Genomic DNA, 18,865 nt, shown 5'->3' with positions numbered 1-18,865 from the left:
GCTCCCCGACCCCGCCTCCACTCCCGCCCATAGAAGCCCCAGGGATGGAGGCTTGCACAAACTTGGATCTTATCATGTCTCTCCCCTGGAAACTGCAACTCCGCAGCCCCAACTTCACTGGGGATGAAGGTGATGAGGACTGGGAAGATCGGAGGACAAACCCCAGGCTGGATCTGGACATGAATGGTGTTATACATGTGGCTGTTGAAGCAAGAGCTCTCATTTCACAAGGAGGGTCTGTCAGTTTATACTTTTTCCCTCTCTTCCTACCCCTTAGAAGATTCTGAAGCCTGCACACACGTTGCCTCTGTATCCACATCCAGGTCTGTGTGCACTGGTGGTGGAATGCCAGACTGAATTTCACTGGGAGAGGCCCGCTGTGGGGTGCTGGGTGACAGGGTCTGGATCTTTTTTTTTTTTTTGGTTGAGCCAGTCTTCATTGCAGCGTGTGAGATCTAGTTGCCTGACCAGGGATCTAACCACTGGACCACCAAGGAAGTCCCAGAACAAGGGTCTTGAAATTATTGGTCAAGTTGACTCGCTTGTCCCCGGCCAGGCTAGACCAATCAGCTTTGGACCTTGCTAGAATGATGGTGGGATGAAAAGTCGTGAAAGTGTTCATCGCTCAGTCATGTCCAACTCTTTGTGACCCCGTGGACTTCAGCCCATCAGGCTCCTCTGTCCACGGAATTCTCCAGGCAAGAATACTGGAGTGGGTAGCCGTTCCCTTCTCCAGGGGATCTTCCTAACCCAGGAATCAAATCCAAATCTCCTGCATTGCAGGCAGATTCTTTACCATCTGAGCCACAATATGGGATAGGGGCACACAAATCTTACAAATGCCGATACCAACACTGTATTTTTTCATATTTTTTTGGTCTGAATCAGTGATCTCTACTAAGCAAACCCTTTGAGAATTGTCAGAGCCATTTCTCAGCTTGGGGCAGTACAGAGGGTTGCTTGGAGGAGGGGACATGGAGCTGGGCCTTAAAGGGTAGGAAACAGTCTAAAAAGGAAGTCAGTTGGGGGTTGCAGGAGGCAGCCCAGGAGGAAAGGTCAGTACAGCCTTAGCGTGGAACAACAAGTATTTCTAGAGACCTCAGGGCAGGGGACAGAGTGGGTGGAGGCAGCTGAGGAGCTCAGGAAGGTCAGGGGTCAGGTCTGTTCTAAAGATCCCACTGAGACCGCTGGGGAGTAGCTGGAGAGGAGGAGCAGATGCAGCTCCCTCTGGCTCCCCCTGGACCCCCAAGTCGGCCCTCACACGGGACAGGCCAAAGTGGAAGGAGTTTGGCCATATCCCAAAGTGGGTGGATAAATGCCTGGCCCCCTTCTCCATCCGCCGTAATGAAACTGTTGAGTCAAGAGATCGAGACATGCCCATTTAAAGACGGACAGTGTAGCGGCCACTCCAGGGAGCCCATAACCCAGCATTCACTCACGGATCCCGACTGCTCCTTGCTGCAAGGAACTGTGACCAAGCCTGAGCCCTTGACCCAACACTCCCAGGAGATGGAGGGTAAATAGCCCAGCCCGCTGCTCCTGGGGTGGAATCACTCTAAGTGCGTACTCTGCGCAGGGCCCCCAGTGGGCTGTGCACCCACTGCCAGGGGGTCACCTGCTCGTTGGCGCCCCTACAGGGCTTTTCCCCTTACTACACCCTTTTCCAAGCCTCACAGGAGGCCTCTTCTCAGCGTCCGATTCCTTTCGGAGTAGGTACCCAAATCAAGATTAGGCAAGACTGAGGCCGCTGGAGAGAGATGGGAAGAGCCAGGCGGGGGTGTGGCTCTGAGCAGCGACAGTTTCGCCCACGGATACCACGTGTGTTTTATTGATGGACACACACAGAAGAAAGGGGGAAAGAATCCCCCACCGTGAATCCGAACCCAGCCTCCCCACTCCACGCCCCCATCGCAGAGACAGTGGTAACTGCTGCGTCTTCTCCAAGGACGCAGGGAGGGAGGCTGGGACCCCAAGTGCCCTCGCCTGGCCTGGCGTGAGGGTCAGAACCGGAGCCATTTCCGGGCCAACTACCGGGACCAGCCGTCGGCAGTGGGCAGCCGGCGCAGAGGGGGTCCGGGTCGCAGGGGCTCTGCTAGGGGTCGGGCCAGGAGCAAAGGGTAAGGGAAGGTTTTTGGAAAGTCGCCGGGGCCTCCGGGGGCCGGGGAGAGGCGCTCGGACTTGATGCTGACTGGAGGGGTGGGTGAGGAGGTGCCGCGGGCCGTGGGGCCATCCTCGCCCAAGCTGCGGCCCCCACTGCAGAAAGAGAGAGAGAGGAGCGGGGCCGTGAGCTCAGCGAGGAAGCCAGAAAGGTGGCATGGCTTGGGCAAAGATTGGGCAGGGGAACCTTGGGAAAGGAGGGGGTGGCGATCCGTCTTGGGGCTTCCAAAATAGCCGCCCATCCCACCAGACCAGTCGGGAGGGGCTGTGTGCAGAACCGAGAGTGGCCACCAGGGGTCAGCCGTGGCTAGGGCCTTTGAGAGACTGGGGGGTGGGGCCCAACTGTGAACCCGAACTCCGCGAGTGAGGGACCGGGGAGACAGTTGGGGCACTTACCTAGGCTGTGTGGGGGTGGCCGGGGGCCCATCAGCCCTGGAGGGCTGCCAGGGGGCCAGGGTGGGGGGCTGCAGCAAGCCTGGGGGTGGAGGAGGATCCCCCAGGCCATACTCTGCGGGGACAAGAAGAGGAAACTGAGGCCCTGACCTCAGGGAGCCCCTCCCCAAGCCTGAGCCACCCTACCCGCCAGTTTGCAGTTCTGGCAGGCGGGGGAGTGTGGAGACACGCTCCCAAAGCCAGGGCAAGTGCATACCTGGGGGGCCGGCAGGGAGGAAGGGGAAGCTCCCAAGCGGGGGTCCGGGGGCGGCTGTGGAGCAGGGACTCTGCAGGCCACCATAGAGGCCTCTCTGCGGGGAGACAGAATAAATGGGAGACTGAGACCCACAGCCAGGCCGCCCTGGCTCCGCAGCCCTCCCTTCCACCCCTTCCCCTCACTCACCGAGCTGCTCAGCCCCCCTCGGGTCCCAGCCAGGCCGCCAGGCAGGTCTGGCCTCCGCCCGTCTGCTGCCAGGTACAGGGGCGGTGGTGTCTTGCTGGCGAGATGGCTCGGCGAGAAGAGAGGGTGCGCCAGGCCTGGGGAGCAGGGGACCCCCAGAGGAGGCAGGCGGCCATGTCATCTGATGAAGTCTGAGGTCCAGAGTGATGCCCACAGCCAACATTTCCCCGCGGCACGGCCCCCTGGAACCTCCACCCCCTGCCCAGGGCCTGTGCCCCATGCTCACCTGGGGGCCCAGCTTTGGGGGCTGCTGGCCGGAAGGGGGATGGGCGGCTCTGGGCAGGCAGGGCCTCCCCAAGTCCAGTGGGTTCACAGGCTGGTGGGGGCAGTGCCCCATATACCATGTCTGGGCTGGGCATAGTGGGGGCTGCGGGCTGCGGGCACAGAGGCCAGGATTGGTTGAGGAACACGGAGATGAGGGCATCGATTCAGCCTAGACAATCCCAGTGAGCTCGAGGGCCAGCTTCCCCTTCTGGAAGCCCTCACTACTCCCCAACTCTGGCCTAAACACCACGTGGCTGGGGAGCCTGTGTCTACCTCCGTCACTCCTTGACAGCTAGGCCCAGAGCTGAAACTTCTTACTAAACAAACGATTGGTCCCGAAGGGGCTTCCCAGGTTTAGATACATCAAAGAAATACAGAAAGAAGGAACTGTCTGTCTGTTGAACTCTTTCCATCCTTCAAAGCCCCTATTATAATTCCTACTCCTCCAGGAAGACTTCCTCCCCACCCCCACCCCCCCACTCTAGGAATCCTGGTCCTGAGTCCTTCTCTCAGCCTCAGCCCCAGCCACCTGGGCCTCGGAAGTGGGGGGAGGGCCCATGCAAGGTGGGACAGGGACTCACTTACATAGAGCCGGGGCCGGGGCAAGGCTGGGTCACCCCCATCACCTGCCAGCCTCCGCAGCTTCTCTCCTGGCCCCTCAAGCCCCTCGTCTGGCTCCAGCTCGGGTCCATCAAGGCCCACACCCCTCCGCTTCAGTGTCTGTGGGAAGGGGAGACAGCAGGGTGACCCCCCACATCCCACCCAGCTCTGTGGGCAGGCAGAGTGCAGGCACAGCTCCTCCAGCTAAATCCCATTAACCAAAAACCCCAGGGAGTCATCTAGTAACTTCCAACTGTATGTGAGAGAGGGACTGCCCTGCCTTGGGACCAGAGAGGCCCAGGTCACACGGCAGGGGCGGAGCTCCACCCAGGCCTGCTGGCATTATCCTAATGCGCCTCCTGAGTGTGATTTGGGGTCTCCATTCTGGGCCCAGGCGCAGCCTCAGAGCCTGGCAGGCAGTAGGTGGTTAATGAGCACTTAGAGCTACTTCACAGGCTCTCCCCCCTGTCACCCCCCTGGGACCAGTGATCTCCGTACTCCTAGACCCCTGCTTCTCCTCTACCAGCTCCTCCCCACTGTCTGTCACTTGGGGCTCCCCAGACAGTCAGTCCTAGCCCAGGGCTCTGTCCACCCAGTGGCTTCAGCTTCCCGTTCCTGGGTAAAGACGCCCAGATCCAAAGTGACATGGATCTTCGCGCCACAACTGCTGAGCCTGTGAGCTCTACAGCCCATGCTCCACGAGAGAAGCCTGCCTGTGACATCCGAAGAAAGGCCCACGTGCCACGATGGGGGCCGAGTGAAGACCCAGCACAGCCAAAAATCAGAAGGAAAAAAAATGAAGTAATAGTGATCGTGCCCATCCTGGGTGGCGCTAGGCAGCTGCCCCTCGAAGGGACTCTCCACTACCCCAGGCCTGCTTTGACTGGCATGCGAGTGAGCATGCATGCTCAGTTGCTCAATGGTGTTCGATTCTTTGTGATGCTACGGGCTCTAGCCTGCCAGGCTCCTTTATCCACGAAATTTTCCAGGCAAGAGTACTGGAGTGGGTTGCCGTTTCCTCTCCAGGGGTTCCAGCAAAGCCAAACCGCAACGCTCATCTTTTGTGCAAACCGAGTCCCCAGGCTCTGAGTGCGCAGGGTGTGCTGGGCTCCGTGCGGCCAGGCGGGCGGGCCCCGGGGTACCTCGAGGATGTCGGCGTTGGTGCGGCTCTCGTGAGGCTCGCTGTACTCCGTGTACTTCAGAAGCACGCGGTCCATGTCGGTGCTGGCGTACTGGAAGAGGCGGTTGGAGCTGTTGAAGATGATGAGGGCGATCTCGCAGTCGCAGAGCACGCTCAGCTCGTAGGCCTTCTTCATCAGCCCGAACTTCCGCTTGGTGAATGTTACCTGGACTCAGTATCCAAAGGCAGGGCAGGAGACGACAAAAGTTCAGGGTGGTGAGAGGGGGCGCTGAGGGGCCTATGCTTCCTGATTTCATGCCTTTGCATGCGCTCTCTGCAACTGGACTACGCCTCACTTCTCAACTTGGCAAACTCCTACTGATGCTTCAAAACCTGGCCCAAATGTCCTCTCCTTAGCGAAGTTTTCCTTGGTCTCCAGGCAGATCCCACACTCCCTGAGCTTCCCCAGTTCTGTACCTGTCTCTGGCCCAGCACTTTGAGCTGGATGTGTTTGTGTTGAGTTCCATCTCCCCTGGGACTGGTGCTCCAGTCATCACAGAGAATCAATGAATAAATCATCACGAGAAGGAGTCAATGCTACATCTCAAACTCCGGACCCTACATCGAGTCTCCTTCTTCCCTTGCAGTTCCCCCAAATGGCCGAGCCTTTGGCCAGGCTGTGTTTCTTCTGCTAGGAAAGCCTTTCCCCCAGCCACTGTTCCACCCAGTGAACTCACCTGCCGATTCCTCTGGTCCAGAATGCGTGAGATCTGAATTTTTTTCCTCCCCATGTCCCAAGCTGGGTGGAGTGCCCTTTGTCTGGAGGTGGGGGTTGGGGAGGAGAAGAGAACAGAGCAGGTGGATGGAAAGTGAGGACAGGCACCCCAGCATACCCTGTCCTCCTCCTACCTCTGCCAGGAGACAATGGGGAGAATGAGGCGAGCTGGGTCACCCCCACATCTCACACCCTCAACCAGCCCAAGACGCATCAAATGTTCACTGAACACCTCAGACCAGTGCCTTATAAGGAAAAGGCTGACCAAGGGGGAAAGATTGAGAGGTACAGGTGCCTCCGACTGAGGCTCTAAAGCAAAACAAGCTGATGGCTGTGGGACCTCAGGGGAGCCTGACCCCCTGTCTGTGCGTGGATACCAGCGCAGTGCACTGCCCAGTGTACTGGAGCATAAAATGAGCCAGCCCACACAGGGCCCTCAGATCTGCCCTGCAGACAGCAGCTGCCGCGGGTGCACTGCCGTTATGAGCACTGGCGGCAGCCTGGAAGTCCTCAACAGGCCAGGCTGGAGGGCCATCCGATGATGGTACCCAGCAGGGCACAGTGATCTGGAAGCAAGCCTCATCCACACAGCAGACACTTTTCAACTCATTCAACCCACCCACGACAGCCCCTCCATGAGCAAAGCTGAGGGCTGTGGTTACCAGAAAACATACATTAAAACATATATTTAAAAGTTGCATTGTGTGGAAAGACTAGAAGGAAATACTCAAGCTGGGAGTCAGTGCTGGGTGAAAATTTATGGGTGAGTTTTTAAAACTTGAGATGCAACTCACTTAACATAAGATTCGCCGTTTTAACATGTGCAATTCAGTGACATTCAGAGCATTCACGACGTTGTGCAACCGTCATCTCTACCTAGTTCCAGAAACTTCACATCCTCTAAAAGGAGACCCCAGGGGCTTTGCGGCAGTCCAGTAGTTAAGACTCCGTGCTTCCACTGCAGGGCGTTGTGTTCAATCCCTGGTCAGGGAACTAGATCCCACATGCAGTTTGGCAAGACCAGAAAACCAGAACCAAACAAACCAAAAACCCAGAAAACAAGACAAAGAGAAGAGCCAGCCCCATAGCAGCCATTCCCCGCCCCCCCTTCCTCAGCCCCCAGCGACCACTAATCTATGGATTTGGCCTGTTCTGGACTTTTCTTATAAGTGGAATCATACTCTGTGTGGCCTTTTCATCTTTTTCTTTTTCATTTTTATCTTTTGAATTTTCTAACTATTCTCCCTCGGTGATTAAAGATTTCTATTTTTTAAAATGTGTGTTGGTCGGAGGTTGGGGGCCACTTCCTCGGTGGTTCAGTGGTTAAGAGTCCGCTCTCCCAGCGCAGGGGGCTTGGGTTGGATTCCTGGTCAGGGAACTAAGATCCCACATGCTGTACGGCACAGCCAAATAAACAGAAATAAAAAATGGGGGGAAGCCTAATAGAAACCCCATCCCTGACCTTCTTTCCAGTGGGAGGAGGGGGAATTCCCTGGGAAGACTTCGACTTGGAGACTTCAGACTGGGAGGAGGGGTGGGCTCATGCAAACTAGAGAGGAAGCCTGGACCCTCCTCATGGGGATCTGGGATCTCCCTGGTGGGGGCCCCAAGGTGAGCATGGGCAGGTCAGTGAGGGCAACAAGTAACCGAGACCTGGCCCAGACCTTTCCCAGCAGCCCCCAGGCAGGGCTCCTGGAATCAAGGAATCATATGGTCTGTCCTGCAGCACCCACCCCACTGTACAGAGAGCCATCCATGGCCCCCGTGACCCCTCCGCCAACCCCATGACCACACTCCACCCCCCAGCCCTCTCGTGCCAAAGGGGACTGAGGCCGTGCCACAGGCCTTCCCCAGGCTGAAGCGGGCCCATGCTCAGGCCCCAGCCAGCCTCAGACCAGAGGAGAGGTCTTCAGTAGGGGCAGCCTCTCCCTCAGCCTCAGTTTGCTGTTCTGTGAACGGGGTGGGTACGAAAGGCAGAGTACCTCGCACAAAGCCTGAGAATGAGGTCTCGGGAAGAGTAGGGAAATGCAGGTCTGTCTCTGGGAGAAAGATACCCCAGCTGGAGGGGTCTGGGGGGCTCCCATCTTCCCAAAGATCCAGAGCTGGAAATGGGAGTCACCCCAGCCTGTCATCTGCAGCCCACTAGGTCACCCCAGGCACACCCTCCACCTTCCCTGGTCTGGGTCTCAGAGTAGTCATAACGAAGTGAAGTCCAGGCCAAAACGAGCCCCCACCATGGCCCCCCAGTTCCAGCCTGACGTGCTAAATTTAACCTTTGGGGCTAATTTTAATCCTTGTCCGGAATCGGGCTAGTTCCCACGGCTGGGATGCATTATCCCCGCCCTGACAGGCCCCTGGGGACAGGAGGAGGGCACTGGCCCGGAGGTCTTGGTGCCAAGATGATTCCGGAAATGCCCCCCACGCCTGGAATCCCATGGGAACATGGGACTTGGACATGAGTCTCGGGGTCTGGAAGATCCAACTTTGGCCCCTTCTCCGTCTGTCCCCATTTTAGACAAGGACCCCCTGGCCGGGGCAGGGTTCACATAATGGGGGCGCCCCCGAGAGTCAGCAGGTCAAGAGGGGGGCTCTGAACTGAGACTCACGAGCTGAGACAGGAAGCGAGTTTTAGGCAGAAGGAACGGCAGGTGCAAAGTCCCTAAGGAAGAAGGAGACGCGTCCACAAGGCTACAGTGAGGAGAGGGGGGAGTGCAGAGGCAGGGCCACCCCGGGTCCTCTGAGCCGCAGCGAGGCCTCCAGCGTTTGCTCTAAGAGCAATGGAGAGCCGTGACGGATGGGGGTTCACCAAGAAGGGACAGGACTTTAAAAACTTGAACACGGGGACTTCCCTGGCAGTCCAGTGGTTAAGACTCTGCATTCCTAATTCAGGGGACCAGGTCTGATCCCTGGTCGGGAAACTAGATCCCATATGCCTCAACTGAGATCCAGGATGTTGCAGCTAAAACCTGATATAGCCCCAAATTTAAAAAAAAAAACACAAACACATAAACTGGTTCAGTCAGAAAACAACACAAAAACTTGGTCATAGCTGTCATGGGGAGCAAGACTGCTGGAGGCAGAGGTGTAGAGGACGGGAAGCTGCAGGGAGGCCGGAGCTGGGTGCGTCTGGGCCGAGACCGGGGTCAGGCCCCCTCTGCGCTCTGCCTCGCCCCACTGTGCTCTAGGGCCCTTTGGTTCCTCAAGAGCCCGCCAGGTCCCGGGCCATCTCTGGAGGCAGGCCTGACAGGTGTAGATGGGCTCAGGCAGGGGTTCGCGCCTTCTGACCCTTGATGACTTTGGGACCCCCAGTCTTCACCTAGGAACCAAAGTCACCCCCTGCTCTGGTCCTGGAGGGATCTACCCAGCACAGAGCTCTGATCATGCCCCTTCTGATTACACACTCCTCACGGCTCTCAGTCTGGCAGTCAAGGCCCTGCCCTAATCAGCTCCTGCCCACTGTTCTCTACCTTCAACAAAACGTCTGTTTGAAATCCCCTTTTTGCCTCTTCTGCACCTGGCCAACTCCTATTCACACTTCAAACAGCCAGCTCAAGAAATCCATTCCTCCAGGAAGCCCTCCCTGCCCTCTCACTCTGGTCTCCCACAGCCTCCATCCTCTCCTCTAGTTCTGACTCCGTGGGCTGTGGGATGAGGGGTCATATATCCACCTCTCTCCTTCTCCCCTAGCCTGGAAGATCCTCAGGACCAGTCACAGGGGTGACTGGGAAGACATGGAGCGGGCCAAGAGGGACACGTCTGAACTCCCCTCAGCTTCCCTCAACAACTTCCTCTCAGACTCCCCCAGCTGACTCCCCACCCAGAAATACACGCGCATGCAAATCCAGCCGCTCAGCGTTGACCTGCCTCAGGCCCAGGTGTGAAGGGCCAGCCAAGGAATGCAGAGGCGGAGGCCCAGGGTGTGCAGATATATTTGTGCTCACATGCAAATCCCCACCCTGAGCCGCAGACAGACCTGGCGGCCAGTTCTCCAGATGTTGGCGTGATGGTGATCGGAACTGCTGGGGGGAGGTGGTGGTGCGTGCTGAATGTGCAGGGCACGAGGGGGGAGGCTGAGGCTGGGAGAGGCGGAGGCTGGGGAAGGCCTCTTCTGGGCACAACCTCCCCTGCCACCAAGGTCCAGCTAGAAAGCCTAGGGCTTATTGCATCTGCTCAGCAGAGGGGCAGAGGTGAGCCCATCGACCCAGGAAAGGGAAGAAGAGCCAGGATAAATCCAAGAGGGCCCCTCAGTGGAGAAAGCTTGCAGCTGGGCCTCAGTGGGAGGGCTGGATGGGGCCTGAGCGCACGGGCAGGGGAGTGGGCATTTGAAGTCAAGAGTCCAGTACCTCCCTACCCCTAGCTTTGTACCCCACTTACCAAGTGTCAACTGTGTGACGACCATTGCAATCAGCTGACCTCAAAAGCAGCAGAAAGCTTACGTAGACCAATGACCACAGAAAATTAAAAAAGTGTCCCGAGACGTACCATTAAAAGGATAGCAGGCCCCTACGGTCTTATAGCTGTTTTATTAAACCTTAGAGGACAGGAAAGTGAAGTGTTCTTTAAACTAACTCAGACCTTTAAAAACAGGGACACTCCAAGTCATTTTAATGAAACTCTTATAGGTCAGAACCTAAGTCTAAAAAGAGACTGACCACAAAGGGGGCAATGTTAGTAGCCAGGGATTCAGGGAAGACCTCTCGGAAGAGCTGACGTTTGAACTGAGACCAGAGGCACAAGAAAGACACAGGCAACGAAGGGAAGAGTCAGTGAGGAAATCTGGTGGAAGGGTGTTCCTGGCAGGGGAGCTGCAAGGCCGGAAGTTCGGAGTGCTCATGAGTTTGACATTTTGAAAACAGCAAAGTAGTCTGAATGGCTGGACAACGTGAACAAGGTGGGTGGGTGGTGGTGGGCGTGCGGTTTGGATCATGTAGGTCCTTGTGGGCCACAGTGAAGAGTGTGGGTTTTACTCTGAGGGCATTAGGGAGCTATAGGGAATTTGGGGGGCAAAGGAGTACCTGGATATGATTTTGACGGTTTAAAATCCCCCCGTGTTTTCATGCATTGCTGGTGGGAGGGGAAAGAAGAAAAGCCACTCTGAAAAACTGTCTGGCATCTACTAAAGCTGAACAAGCAGCTGCCCTCCAACCCAGCGATCCTTCCCCTCCTCTTGCATTCACCGAAGACAAACGGGCCCATGTAAGAAATCACGCAAACAAGAACATCCTCAGCGACTTCATTCACCATAGCCCCAGACTGGAAATGATTCAAATGCCCTCAGTGGGAGAACTGACAACCACTTTCTCGTAAATTCTATGATGGGCTACTAGACAGCACAGAAGAAGGCTGTGTCTCAGCTCCACGCAACCGCACAGGTGCGCGGAGCTCCCAGATCACGGGCTGATTCAACAGTACTGGGCTCTGCAGAGGGGACATGCCATGTGATTCCACTGATACGAAGTCCCGGAACAGGCAAAACTCACCTCCAGTGATGGATGTGAGCACAGTGGCCACGCTAAGCAGGTGCTGTGACAGGAGCAAGTCAGGGGGCTGGAGTGTTCTGCTCCCTGGACCAGCTGCATTCAGTTGGTGCAAGTTTTTTAGCCCTATTCCAGTGATTTTTGCATTTCCCTCTACGTGACTTAACCAAAAGGATTTTTTAAAAAGTATCCCCCTGCCCCCACTCAGGTTGCTGTGACGACAGCATCTGTCTGGGCAGGAGTGAGATGACAGGGAGAAGCTGGGGCAGACGTCCAGGCAGGAGATGTGGGGCCCAAACTGAGACCGGGGCTGCAGGAAGGCAGAGGATGGGCTGTTTGGCAACCGAGGGGACAGGATATGCTGGTGGCATATGCCTGAGGCTGGAGGGAGCCTGGGGTCTCAGGCCTGAGCATTATTTGTGGGGGAAACTGAGGGTGTGTGCGGTGCATGCATGCACGCTAACTCATGTTCAACTCTTTGCGACCCCATGGACTACATGGCCCGCCAGGCTCCTCTGTCCTTGGAATTCACCAGGCAAGAATACTGGAGTGGGTTGCCATTCCCTTCTCCAGGGGATCTTCCCAATCCAGGGGTCAAAATCAAGCCTCCTGAATTGTAGGCGGGTTCTTTACCGCTGAGCCACTGGGGATGCCCCATACCAGGGGCACACAGGAAGATCTCACAAGCACCCGGAGCATGACTAAGTCTCACTGTGACACCTGTGGTCACAAAGTCCATCAACAAGCACCCCTGAAGTCCTCCAGGCCATGACTGTGACCTCCCTCTAAGAGGCCTCTCAGCACCCTGGTGATGGAGGTGGAGGTCTGGAAGGAATCCCACCCTCCCACTCACCCTTCACTGTGGGCCTCTTCCTGTGGAAGGACTCAGCTTTCTCATCTATAAATGGGAGCGAGAATCCACCTGCCACCAGCGGAGGAGGAGGGCGCAGTGGAGGGGTCTTTCGACCTTGTCTCTGGACTCCCAGAAGCCAGAAGGCAGAGGAGCTTTGGAGCTGGGGGTGCTGAGTCAGCATGCCATCTCATGAGGCCACGGGGACCCTTCCTGTAGCAGGCTGGGTGACATCAGGCCCCTACCTGCCCCTCTTCCATAAAGAGGGTCATGGAATCCTGATCTCAAAGGCTCTGCAGTGAGGGTCTGAGATAAAAGACCAGAGTTCCCCTTCTCGGCTCTTGGTGGGGCTCTAATGGAGGGGCCAGCAGCAGAGTTAGGCTGCCCGACCCTTGAGCCCAGAGGCCACAGTGTGGCGGGGGACCCAGGCCGGGAAGGAGGGGAGGAAAGGAGAAGTGAGAGGCAGGTGGGTGGTGGGGGGAGGTGAGGGCCCAGGGGACGTGGCGAAGCGGGGAGGGGTCGCTGCGCCTGGGCCCGGCAGCAAATGAGGCCAGCAGCCCGGCCTCACGCAACCCAGGCGGTGGTTTCATCACCTGTTCCCCAAGCACCTCGTTACGGGCGACAGGAAGAGCCCCTTGGAAAGTCGGGACCCCCCCTTCCCTCTCTTGAGGGCTCCGGAGGCTCTGACCCCAGCTGCTGGAGACCCTCCCCCACCTCAGCCGGGGCCCTGGGCCGCCTCCTCCCCTGGGAGCCTGGGGAGATGGAGGCCCAGGTTGGGGGGGGCACTGTGGGTGACCTAGGGGCTGGCTAGCCCACAGCGGCCCCTCTCATGCCCTCAGGAGAAGGCGGGCTCTGGCAGTGACTCCTGTGTGGCCAAGCTTCTCCAGGCCTGTTTCCTACCCCAGAAGATGAGGAGAGCAGGGGACACCTCCCTGAGATGGGGGGCTCTCTGAAGTAGGCGTGGTTGAGATGCTGTATCCCTCTTTCTCTATGCAGGCAGCAGAACTCCTTAGGGTCTTCTCCCCTCAGCCCGGGGGTGCCCAGGTCAGACTGAGGGCACCAGGCAGACCCAGGAGGGGTGCTGGGGACAGGCGGCTCAGGGAGAAAGTCCTTCCTCACACGTACAGATGGGGGTTTGGGAGGCTCCCCTCATAGGGTGACTCCCCCAAACACATGAACCACCCAGAACACGTGCAGTCCACTGGTCTTGTAGACCCCTCCCAAGCCCACATGGCTCACCAAACACACGTACCCTGCAGACCACACACAGATGCCCAATTACACACAGCCCTCTCTCACACACACAGACTTCCCAACGCATGCCAATCCCCCAAATGCACACAAACCCTCATTATATGTAGACACCCCCAAACACACCATGACCCCAACATGTAACCTTTCTAGACACACACAGAGCTCCCCCAAACACAGGGACACTCCCCAGACCCATGCTGGTCCCCCATTCCAAGCGGGCACCTGGGTGCTGGTCCCCCATTCCAAGCGGGCACCTGGGTGCTGGTCCCCCATTCCAAGCGGGCACCTGGGTGCTGGTCCCCCATTCCAAGCGGGCACCTGGGTGCTGGTCCCCCATTCCAAGCGGGCACCTGGGTGCTGGTCCCCCATTCCAAGCGGGCGCCTGGGTGCTGGTCCCCCACTACAAGCAGGCCCCTGGACACAGATCGGGCCTCTAACTCTGCAGTGTATCGGCCACCCTCTGGCTCCCTGAGGCAGGGTGGGAGCACTCTCCAGGGGAGAGATGCAGGCTAGGGGGTGGGGGTTCTGAGGGTGGGGCGAGGGGCCAGGAGGGCCTCAGGGATCATATGTTTGGGCACCGCATGGGGACCGCAGGCTGCATTGGTGCAGGCGGCAGCGTTGTGGGCATCTTTGGGTAGTTCTGGGGCCTGGTGGGGTGGGGGTTGAGGGTGGGATGCGTTACCCACATGCAGCTCTGAATCCCAGACACCCAGAAGGTTCCAGGTGGAGAAGGCCCTTTGCGGAGGGAGGTCCCTTTGTCTATCGGTCCCTCTGACAATCATGGGGAAACTGAGGCCCAGTTGGGAACCCTCAACCGCCCCCCTTCCACAGACCCCTCCGCAGGCCTGCTTCCAGGAGGGCCCAGCGTGGCTGTGTGCTAAGGGGTCTGCGGGCTTGGCTGTGGCGGGGGGCTTGGCCAGACCGGGGTTCCCACCCTGGCTCCACTGCACAGTCGCTGCTTGACGTGCTCCGAGCCTGTTTCCTCATCTATGCAGCGGGCCCTGGCACCCGCTCACCTGTGTCACCACTTTAGGAAGGCCGCATCTAACAGCAGACTCGCTCACCTTCTGCCCCATTCCTGGCACCTGAGACATCAGCCCCAGACAGACCTGCCTCCTCTCCATCGCCAGGTCTTTGCCCCGCCGAGCCCTCTGTCCCGGAGGCCCTTCTCAGACTCACCCAGGTTCGAGAAGCTGCTACGTGTCCTTCAGGGCTGGGCAGAAACCTCTCTAGGAGTGCTAATCTCCCCAGAGCAGACTTCTCTTGCCCTGTGTAGCTTAGTGATTTGTTAGTTTCTCTGATGATCGTGTGTGTGTTGGTCGCTCAGTCATGTCCAACTCTTTGGGACCCTATGGACTGCAGCCCACCAGGCTCCTCTGTCCATGGGATTCTCCAGGCAGGAATACTGGAGTGGGTAGCCAGTCCCTTCTCTAGGGGAGCTTCCTGATGCAGCGATCAAGCCCAGGGCTCCTGCACCGCAGGCAGTCTCTTTACCATCTGAGCCCAAGGAAGCCTCTCTGATGCTCGTACTGCGGCTCTGAGAGGTCCATTTCATGAGGGCAGAGACGGGGCCTTCCCAGTGCCCAGCACAGAGTAGGTCTGCACCACCCTTCCTTGAACGAGCCAGCCAACAACTGCTTAACAGATGGAAGAGACGTCGGCAACGGGTTCCATTTTCTTTTAAACACCTCGTGGCTCACGAAACAAACTTGAGGCCCCATCTGGCCCACAGGCTGCCAGTGTGAGAGGCCCCCCAACATCCTCACGCTAAACAGCCTCCAGCACAACGGCCCACTGCATGGTGCTCATGCCTCTCTCAGTCCACGTCCCCACGCCCACCTCGGAAGGAAATTGCGTCCTGAAGTCATGAGGGCCCGGCTGCCCTGGCCGTGGCAGGTCCCGCCAGGAAGGCTGGTTTCTGCCACAGCCACTGCAAAATCGACTCACTGCCCCATTCGCCTCCCGTGGGGCTTAGGACCCGTACCCCTGGGGCTGGGAGAGACCGTACATTCAACACCCAGCCCTGCTATCTCACACAAGTCAGGGCCCTCGCCCAGTCCAAGGGCCCCAGTGATGTCCCCTAAGCTGCAGTGGCAGTCTCAGGAACGGCCCAAGGCTTCTCTCTCTTTGTTCCAGAGAAAGATGTCCCCATAGGGCCCCAGAAATTCATCCCCAGAGGCCTGGGCCTCCCTGCTTGGGAAATTAACACATCTGTCAGAGCTGGGCGGAAGGGACTCATCCCACATCCCAGCAGAGCAGAGATGCAGCCAGTGGCGAACCCACCCTGGGGCCCCTGGGGTGTCCCTGGTCCCCACTTTCTTCCCCCAGAAATGTCTATGGCTCACCAAGTTGTTGGGGATACAAGGGCAGGGAGGAGACAGACCCAGCCTGACCTTCTGCGCTGCCCTGTCTGGTGAGGGAGACGACAGACACATCACGGTGTCAGGAAGACTTTAACATTGGAATTCTACAGGGGGAGGCAGAGGGGAGGTGGTGCAGAGAAAGCTGCTTTGAACAGCGGGGCCAGAAAAGGCCTTCTGAAAAGGGAAACACAAGGAGGAGGGAACCACAAGGAGGAGAGTACACCAACCCTGCAAAGATGTGGAGAATGGTAGGTGCAAAGGCCCGGAGGTGGGCATGTGCCAGGTGGGTTCCAGGTATGGCGGAGGTTGGCACTGCTGAGAATGGGTGAGCAATGGGCAGCCAGAAGCAGAGGGGAGCAGGGAGGCCACAGGGGACTTGGGAATCAGGGTGAGAGAGAGGACTGCGGAGCAACTGAGTCCTGGAGGGTGTACGAGCCTGGGGCGGGGGGCGGGGACTGCGGTATGATTCTGGATTTTCAGCAGCCCCAGCGGCTGCTGTGAGGAGGAGCCCTTTAGGTGCAGGGCAGCGTCCAGCGGGAGATGAGGCTCTGGTTGTGGAAACGGGACAGAGGCAGGCCTGTGTCGCCGCAGTGACTCGTGGTGACAGCTGCCCTGCACTGTTCCCTTCTGCAGACCCCCAGCTCAACCTCTAGTGAGCATGAACCTGGATGGGGTCAGACAGGGAAGCTGACAGGCCTGAGGCCTGCTTGGCCCCTGGTGCAGGGTGGGGTGAGGTGGGCCTGGATGGGGCTCACAGCACTCCACTCGGTCATGGTTCAGATGGCACCTCCTGTTTCTGGGTGCCTGCTGTCTGCCCGGGGCCCACACTCCACCTCATTTACACACAGGACCAGCCTGACTCAGATAGCCCAGTGAAGCGGAGGTGGCCGCCCTGTTTTACACAGCAGGAAGTGGGCTCCTTCCCAGGGCCACACAGTGGGACCCCAGATCCTCATTCAAGTGTGGGTTTGTATCCCATGGCTGTCCAGCTGCACCCAAACCCAGCCCCCCTCAGTCCCCCAACCCAGTCCGAGAAGTGGGCCTGGGTACTAGTGGGGTCTGAGATACTCATTTCTGGACTGCCTGGGGCCAACGGGCAGCCTCACAAGGCCCCCAAGTTGCAGGCACAGGGAAGCCCTTTGGGGGTGCTGAGAAATGGGATCCAGTCCTTGTGTTCACCTGACTTGGATTCATGAGCCTGGGTAGGGGTGACCTCTGCTACCCCAAACAGGATCCCAGGCGTGTGATAAATCCTCTCCAAAAAATGACATCTGTCTGCAAGTGCCTATGTGCCTCAAATCTTCCGGAAGGTCAAATCCCCAACATGTCTACACTCATTGCATCTGAGTTAGGGTGACAAATGACCTTAATTCCCTCTCTCCTCTAATTTGCATTTTCCAGATGTCTGCCTGGTTGGGTAATGATTTAATGAAATCAATCATTACTTGGAGATGGGAAGTAAGACGAGCTCAGATTGCTTAGGTCACAAGGGCATCCAGAGAGCTCAGAAAAGGGCAGTGATCTGTCTGAGGTCACACAGAGAGGGGCAAGAAGAAGCTGCGGCCAGCCCGTCACTGCTGGCTTTTGTTCTCCTAGGGTCCGAGGGGCAGCCTGGAGCCCATCCTTTCTCTGAGGGGCCTGGGTGTTTCCACCTGGACTCAGTCTTCGCTCCTGCAGTGGCAGCTTCAGACTAGATAGTGAGTTTCCAGCTGTCACAGGTGAGACCCCAGGACCCTCAATGTCCCCAAATTCCATTCCCTGGAAGCCAAGATTCACTTCTGGACTTAGACAGGTGAAGGAAGGCAGGTATGGGGACAGGAGGGAGCAAGGCTTTCTCCCAAAGCTCGTTGACTTTTGGGATCAAATTCCACACACTTGTCCTTCTAAGTCTAAATACTTTTTTGAACCCCATTCCCTTCACCTCAAGAGTCTGCAAGTGCTCAACCCCAGGCGCCAAAGGTCCAGAGGTCCTGACCTCCTGTGAGGGTTCTCAGCTGGGTCAGGCAAAAGGCCTCATCTGTGTCTGACCTCTCAGGTATGCAGCTTGGGGACAGGGAATAGCCTGGGACTCCAGCTGGTGAGTCCACTGCCCAGGACCCTGAGAGACACAGAGGGTGGGGACCATAACCAGGACAATAACTCGGCCACCAGTTTGTCATATGCTGACAACCTCGGGGGGCTGTGACTACTGTTCCTCCGATGAGATACTGAGGCATGGGGAGGAAGTGGCCCAGGCACTTGTGGTCCCCTGCTCAGGGCTCCGTGTCCACGGTCCTGCCCACAGCCACAGAGGTGCCCTGTGGGCCCAGCCGAGGCCCCTGGTTCACTGCACGAGATGCAGACCCCACAGGGTGGGTGAGGGTCACGGCGGTCACAGGCACACGTGGGTGCCATGCCACATGAAGGTGCAGGGCCGTGACACACGAAGGCACACTCACAGCAGGAAAGCAGGGGACTGTGGTTGTGCACCGGGGCCTCCGGGATGCACAAAGGGGTGTGCCCCAGGAAAAGAAACCACTGGAGCTCACAGACGCATACCAGAGTCTCATGGCACCACGACTTTAGACACACAACTCCCCAACTGACATTGAAACCTTCAGTAGCATGCCCTTTGGACACACAACCTCTCAGCGATGACACACACTCCCTCAGACATAACTCCTGGACATGCAAACCCTGGGACACTCACCCTTTTGGACACACAAACCTCTCAGGAACACAACCCTTGAAAAGCCCCTCGAACACACCCCTCAGATTCACACCCCTTGGACATATACCCTTTGGACACAAACCGTGGACGCATAGCCTCTCAAACTCACAATCCTAGGGCTGCAAACCTCTTAGACACAGCTCTCCCGCGTCCAGCAGCACCCTCGGACCTTCAAACTCATCCCAGCCCACAGATGCCATTCAAAGGACGCTGTACAGACCTCGGCCCGACGCGAGACGCACTTGCTCCACCTGGACCCTCTCGCACTGACCGGGCGGCAGCGGCTCAGAACTCGGACAGAGCGCCGGGCGGCCACAGGGGCCTTCTGAGCCGGCGGCCCCGCCCCCTGGGAGCTGATTGGGCGCGACGTAAATTTGCATAGAGGGCGAGCCCGAGGGCTGCG

At 57.8% G+C, this 18,865-nt stretch overlaps 1 protein-coding gene across 2 annotated transcripts; it reads right to left on the bottom strand.

Moving 5' to 3' along the window:
* Positions 1-1,778: 1,778 nt before the first annotated feature.
* On the bottom strand, positions 1,779-18,760 carry MEF2B (myocyte enhancer factor 2B). Of its 2 annotated transcripts, none has more exons than XM_042249577.2 (9): positions 18,572-18,760; positions 5,771-5,852; positions 5,056-5,259; positions 3,899-4,033; positions 3,276-3,423; positions 2,993-3,126; positions 2,807-2,900; positions 2,554-2,665; positions 1,779-2,253 (listed from the first exon to the last, which is right to left on the bottom strand). In XM_042249577.2, the coding sequence occupies exons 2-9, from the start codon at positions 5,822-5,824 to the stop codon at positions 2,028-2,030; spliced, it is 1,107 nt and encodes a 368-aa protein (XP_042105511.1). In that variant the 5' UTR covers positions 5,825-5,852; positions 18,572-18,760; the 3' UTR covers positions 1,779-2,027. The 2 variants fall into 2 exon arrangements, with proteins under 2 accessions (XP_042105511.1, XP_027825153.1); XM_027969352.3 differs by having other exon boundaries at positions 18,683-18,760.
* Between the last annotated feature and the right edge of the window lie 105 nt (positions 18,761-18,865).

This window comes from Ovis aries, chromosome 5 (assembly GCF_016772045.2).
Source record: "Ovis aries strain OAR_USU_Benz2616 breed Rambouillet chromosome 5, ARS-UI_Ramb_v3.0, whole genome shotgun sequence".
Taxonomy (NCBI): Eukaryota; Metazoa; Chordata; class Mammalia; order Artiodactyla; family Bovidae; genus Ovis; species Ovis aries.
Note: the sequence above shows the minus strand (reverse complement) of the source record. Positions and strands in the feature narration are given on the sequence as shown.